Here is a 6050-nt window from a genome sequence, read left to right as displayed (position 1 = left end):
GAGTGAGCCGACGTTAAAAAAAGATATGTTTGAACTACGAGAGTGTCAGCAAGAGTCACGCAAATACCTGTTCACACTTGGAGCGGACGCGTGCGTTTGATCAAAGTGCTGGATTCAGATTTCAGACTGCGTTTCGGTAGGCGCTTCGGGACCGATCTTCTACGATTGCAACTCGATACTGACGTGACACTCGGCAAAAAAAGGTTGGACCGGCGTCGCGTAGCTCCCACAAACTGATACAGCTCGACAGTTAAAAATGGCATACTAATAACAAAGTGTACACACCGTGTTGCGAAGGTAAACCATACGGCGTTTATTTGAGCTCTATATCACACAAAACAAGGAGATAGAATCGAGGAGTCCCTTTTCGACGACAGCGTTCGTCACCGCTGCCTCGGAAAACAAGGTGATCGAGACCTCTGAAATTTAGTTCAGACTTGACCTCTGAAATTTAGTTCAGCTATCAAACTATTCATACGGGGAGGGTCCACAAGGGTCGCGCTGGCATATTCCATTCAGCAAGCCAGCCGGTCTTGGCCAAGGACCGTCTGAGCAATGCTGCCCCGGAACGGGTCGGAGTGCCTGCTAGGCCTATATATTCTGCCGAACTCGCTTGGTCGGTGGGATCGTTGCCTTTGTTTCCGTTTCCGGGTGTCTGTGGATCCAGCGTTCATGTTCCTCGTGGTCGGTTTCAAGTACTTCTTCATTTGTTTCGTGCTGCTTGAAGTCGGGACGCGCAAGAAGAGCAGGTAGAAAAATAAATGTCCGCGTAGTCGCGACCGCGCAACTGAGCTACGTTGTCCGCCATGTTAATTTGATCGTAGAAAGTGCGTAAGACAGCTTCGGAGCTGCGTAGGATTCTGTCGTAACCTGCGCAAAAGTTGCGACATTTTCGTTTCGAGAATACGGATTTTCTCTCAAATTTGTCGTACGCATTTTTTTCGTCGCAAGTTCGCTTTGAGAATCCGGCCTTCGATTCCCGAAACTTTCTTGCGACAACAAAAGTTCGTAAATTTATCTTACGACAAAGTTACGAACTCTTGAGTATTCCCGAAGCAAAATGTTCGTAAGTTTTGCGTAAGTTAAGACGAAATCCTACGACAGGCTTCCGATCGATCTTACGAACGTTTTGGCGACTTTTAACCAAAATGGCTGCCGCGTACGTCGTCTACCTGCTTCAGCAGCAGCGCGACGCGGAGCGGAATCTACGGCAGCAACGTGTGTTCCGCACTCCTCGGACACTCGACACCATCGCCGATAACCATCTGGCGAGGTACTACCGTCTCCCGAGACCTGCCATGGAGAGACTCTGCGAGGCGCTCGCACCTGCGCTCCGCCGTCCGACGGCTCGGAACTGTGCGCTCCCCGTGGACGCCCAAGTACTACTGGCGCTTCGCTTTTATGCGAGCGGCAGTTTTCAGTCGGTCGTGGGCGACGTGGGGAATATGAGCCAGACGAGTGCTTCGCGCATCATAAACTCGGTGAGCAGCGCGCTCTGCAACTTTGCCGAAAAAGGGATCAAGTTCCCCGTGACCCCGCCGGCAGCAATGCGTACTGCACGCGGTAAGTGTTTCCCCAATGTCGTGCTCGTTAGTTACCCTGTTATTTTATTTCAGTGCGAATTGTTAGTGCGTTTACTCAGCCTGATCAGCTTTAATCGGGGGGGAACGTGGGCGTTCGCTAAAACGTCATTCGATCAAGTGAGTGCCTCCCGCATGACCCTAATGAGTGTAACTTTCATTGACGCGAACGAAGTTGTATAGATTGACGTGAGCAACGGCATTGTGAAGAATGGTCGCCGAGACTCTCAGTCAGCAATGCATTGTTCATGCAATGCCCATGACAACTAACAAAATCAATCTTTGCCCCCCCCCCCCCCCCCCCCACCCCCAAAACCCTTCTTTTTTTTTGTTAATAGTGTTTAAATGGGTGCGATAGTGCTTTAATTGAGGTATGAATATTTAGAGGTCATCTCTTTGATAGACCAATTTTTGTATATATTTTAATGTGGTAAATAATATATCCAAGATGTCCACTGCTTCACAGAATGTTGAACACTTCGTTGTTTTAATCTATAGGCTTTGCGGAAACCAATGGATTCCCCAAGGTGCTGGGGTGCATCGACGGCACGCACATCGCCCTCAAGATTGCAAAGAAGGTCCAGAACATCTACCGAAAGAGGAAAGGCTATGACTCCCTGAATGTGCAAGCGGTCTGCAATGCGTCGAACGAAATCACACAGCTCACTGTGAAGTGGCCGGGGAGCACGCATGACAGTTTTATGTGGCGCAACTGCGACTTGTCGGAGAGGTTCGAGGCTGGGGGCACGCCCGATGACTGGTTGCTGGGTAGGTATATTTTAATTTGGATTTCATATGAGTATTTAATAGTTGACAGGCTGAACGACCATATGCTTTGTAGCCTCTTGGTATCCAGCCTTTTTTGCATTTGGATCTTGGCAAAGGTTTGAGCCAGCTTGCAAATTTCAGTGTAACTCCTAGATAGGTACTTAGTTAAATATATAATAAGTTAAACCAGGGCAAAGCGAGCCAGTCATTTCCTTTGTGCTACTTGCGTGGCCACTAACAAGTTAGGAAGGAATTAAGCTTAAACCGATACAGCTTTCTTCCATGAATCTCTTCCCGTTATCTACTGTAGTGAGCTTCCGTCTGTTCAAGTCTGGAAATGTATTACAGCTGTAGTGGGGAATTTCAGGCGAGCGCTGCAGGTCTGCCGTCCTGGAAGTTGTAGGGTGCCCCTCGTAGTAGTGATCTACAAATCCACGCAAACGAAATGCCCGTTCATGTCGAAACCGGCAGAGCTTGGGAGACGAACTTGCAACTCTTTGGTTACCAGTTCAGGTGTTGCTGGAGCGCTTTGTTTGCAAGCCCAAACCCCAAGCAGCCATATCTATTGTATTACTTATGCATGGCTTTACGTGATATCTCATATTATTTTTAATCTTTTAGGGGATGCAGGCTACCCCCTGCAGCCATGGCTGATGACGCCATTTCGCAAGCCGAAGGAGGAAGAGGGCGAAGAAGCCTACAACATGTGCCTCACCAAGACGCGTCAAGTTATAGAGAGGACATTCGGGATATTGAAGTCCCGCTTCCGGTCAGTAGCGTCAGCAGAGTCTGAGTTTGGGAGCTAAAACTTGTTCTGAAATTTCCTCAGAACTACCTTCTCTCCTTTCTGCATGTGCGGCATAAAACAAAAACAGATCTTTTTTTTTTGTCCCTATTTTATTTCTCTACCCTCATGCTAAAAGGGTGCAGTTAACACTGTTCCCACTTGGAGACCAAAAAACTAGTTGGAGCTAGGCACATATCCAGGGAGAAGGCCCAGGTAGCGTGATCTGGGTCCTCTTTAAAGTCCTCCAGTTTTGCTGGCACCTCCCCTTTCCCCTCCTTTACCCGCCTGGCTATGTGCCTGGCTGTGGCAGACTCCCCATAAGGGCTATCTTAGAAGAGAAGTTCGGTTTCCAGCATCGTGCAGTACTAGCTGGAATCCGAGAACATATAGTGTTGCTTCAGCATGTTAGACAGCCATACTTATGATCGTTCCTCTTCGTCTGACAGTTCAGTGAAAGTTGCATAATGACTGGGCCTGACCTGTTCTTGACTTTGGTGCCTTTGGATTGCACCCCAGCACAACATATACGCTGAAAGTGGGATCACAGAAAGTATGAACTACGGTATAGTCAAACCGGAAATGCAGGCAATGGGGGGAACGCATATAAAAGCAGGGACTTCGAGGAGCAGTAAATAGACAGGACTGCCAAAGGGTTCTGGGGGCTGCATAAACTTCATATAGTCATCACTAACAGTAAATACTGAATTAACAAAATTCCTTGCTACGCCACTACTTCAGGTGTCTCGACAGGTCGGGAGGGGTACTGCAGTACACTCCGGGCGTGTGCTGCCGTATTATCGTGGCGTGTGTGGTCCTCCACAATTACAGCATCCGGCACCATGTCTCCCTCACAGATCCACCAGGTAAGAAAGACATGTTCTCTGAAGAGTTTATGCATTAATCACCTGGTCATATCACATAAATGAGGCTGGTGAAAGCATTGTTTGCTGTAACTCTGGACTTGGGTTACTTGGGTTCTGCAGAAGGTTCACCCACTTTTCTTGTCACAGGATTGCAGAGGGGCAGCTAAGCTGAGCTGACTACAGCTTTGACTATAATCTCTTTTAGAAGCTCTCCACTGGCAGAATAGTTTTAGGTTTAGTAACCCATTAAGTGCCACGTTACAAGATTTGTTAAGTGACGCTTAACAGGTTACCAAACAAACGGCCGTAGCTGCGGAGTAGTGCGTAGGCTGTGCTTTTTTGCAAAGTGACACTGCTCTATATGAAATGAATAAGGCTCATTTAACCCATATGAGTGATGTTTTCTAGGACAGAATTGTCAGTCATCTGAAGACTCGCCGAACTCAGAGAGCAATGTATTTTCTAGACTTTGGGGGCAGTTCCAGTGGGATGAAAATGATTCTCAATACCTCTGCAGAGGATGTCCGTGAATTACAATGGAGGAACAAGACAATTTTTCGTCACTAGCTGCCAGACCGCACAGGCGGAGGCCAGAAAGATACTTTGCAGTGAACGTTTCAGCTGCCATGGGGCCACATATTTCAAACATACAGTGTACAGACGACTAAATGAGCCCGGCTTTTACTCTCGTAGGCCTGCGAGATACTTCTGTTAGCTGCAACTCTGTGAATAGTTTGTGCACCCTGATGAAACAGTCATTATTCTTAAATTTTGAGCCTGATCGAGTATTCGCAAACTCATCTCTGTTACGTCACGGCGTGGTGGTGGCGTGCCGGGCGCACTTCCGGTCTGAAGCTGTGGGCGGAAGTCCCCATTTCAGACGTGTATTCCTGGATTGTTTTGAAAGGAACAGACAAAAAAAAGAACCTGCCTTCTCGTCAAAATGCCGAGACTGGGGTTGTACCAGAAGAGTCGAGAAAGGTTTAAAGGTCAGTTTTCATGTACTCGGTTCGTCCGAGAACGTGGAAATGTGCCGTGAAAAGGGAAAACCAGATGCCGTCGGACCACGATTGCTTGAGCGGGTAGCACTTTGGGTTAAATTCACGAAAACTTGTGGTCATCAGATTTATTTGTTTTGCTCCAACATGAACGCCTGAAAACCGTCATGTTGTACGGACCACCTGCAAACTACGTTCAGTGCGTCTTCAAGTTCAAACGGCCGCCTGATCGTTCGAATTGTCGTCTGCTCTTTCAAACGATTCTGCTTGTCTTCTGCTCTTTTAGACTACACCGGCTCGTAGACCAAATATCGGTCCGGTACTTGCGATAAGAAGTAAGTGCAGACCTCAAAAGACTCGAGTTTGGAGGTTGGTAAGCAGTCTTGATGTAAACAGTAGATACAAGGAGATATTGATTAATTGTTATCAGTGGCCATCACCGACTTGTTATGCCTGATTCACTTGGTCCGATTCTGCTTGCGATTTTCAGTATCGATGTCGGCCATCTCAGCTACGGTTCACACTTTCGCATCCCGAGCGACGTCGTGACTGAAAATTGCGAGCGAAATCTCATCATGCGAATCAGGCCTTGGCGTACATTCTGTGGCGTCTCCGCAGAATGAATCGCCGCATGTAACATTATTCACGCAACGTTTTAACGAGCCTCGGTAATTTCTCTGAGGCCGCTCAAGTAGTCAGACATCGCCAGGAGGACATAGAATCAACAATTCGAACGCGAAAAAGAGCCGGGGGACTCACACCGACGCCGACAACATTGCATTTCAATGGTTTGTTTATGGGTGACGGTGAGCTTCTTGCCCACACTCCATCGCGCAAGTGTTGCGCTGGTGGCGTCTGCTAGGGGCGCTCCGGTTTGTTTCTAAACATGAGTTCGTGTATATATGAAACGGAACTTTGAGGTAAACCTGCCCTTTCTGTTGGTGGGTGCAATGTTGTGGTTGAGCCATTGAAGCTAGCAAGTGGAAGCGGCTGTTTTAGTCGCCTGCCTTTCTTCTGAAATTGAAGCATCTATATAATGAGATTGTGAGTTCCT

At 47.8% G+C, this 6050-nt stretch overlaps 1 protein-coding gene across 1 annotated transcript; it reads left to right on the top strand.

The window, feature by feature from the left end:
• The first annotated feature begins 1148 nt into the window (after window positions 1–1148).
• LOC120850406 (putative nuclease HARBI1) lies at window positions 1149–4036 on the top strand. Its single transcript, XM_040222882.2, has 4 exons — window positions 1149–1563; window positions 2079–2348; window positions 2970–3117; window positions 3874–4036. The coding sequence occupies exons 1-4, from the start codon at window positions 1149–1151 to the stop codon at window positions 4034–4036; spliced, it is 996 nt and encodes a 331-aa protein (XP_040078816.2).
• Window positions 4037–6050: the final 2014 nt, after the last annotated feature.

This window comes from Ixodes scapularis, unplaced genomic scaffold (genome assembly GCF_016920785.2).
Source record: "Ixodes scapularis isolate PalLabHiFi unplaced genomic scaffold, ASM1692078v2 PGA_scaffold4__175_contigs__length_147842914, whole genome shotgun sequence".
Classification (NCBI taxonomy): Eukaryota; Metazoa; Arthropoda; class Arachnida; order Ixodida; family Ixodidae; genus Ixodes; species Ixodes scapularis.
The sequence above is the reverse complement of the archived record's forward strand: the minus strand, read 5'-3'. Positions and strand labels throughout refer to the sequence as shown.

Excerpts from the sequence above, each read along its gene's own strand:
- LOC120850406 (XM_040222882.2), top strand. The coding sequence starts at position 1,149 with ATGGCTGCCGCGTACGTCGTCTACCTGCTTCAGCAGCAGCGCGACGCG. Across the intron at positions 1,564-2,078 it reads AGCAATGCGTACTGCACGCG|GCTTTGCGGAAACCAATGGA; the intron begins GTAAGTGTTTCC and ends TTTAATCTATAG. Across the intron at positions 2,349-2,969 it reads GCCCGATGACTGGTTGCTGG|GGGATGCAGGCTACCCCCTG; the intron begins GTAGGTATATTT and ends TTAATCTTTTAG.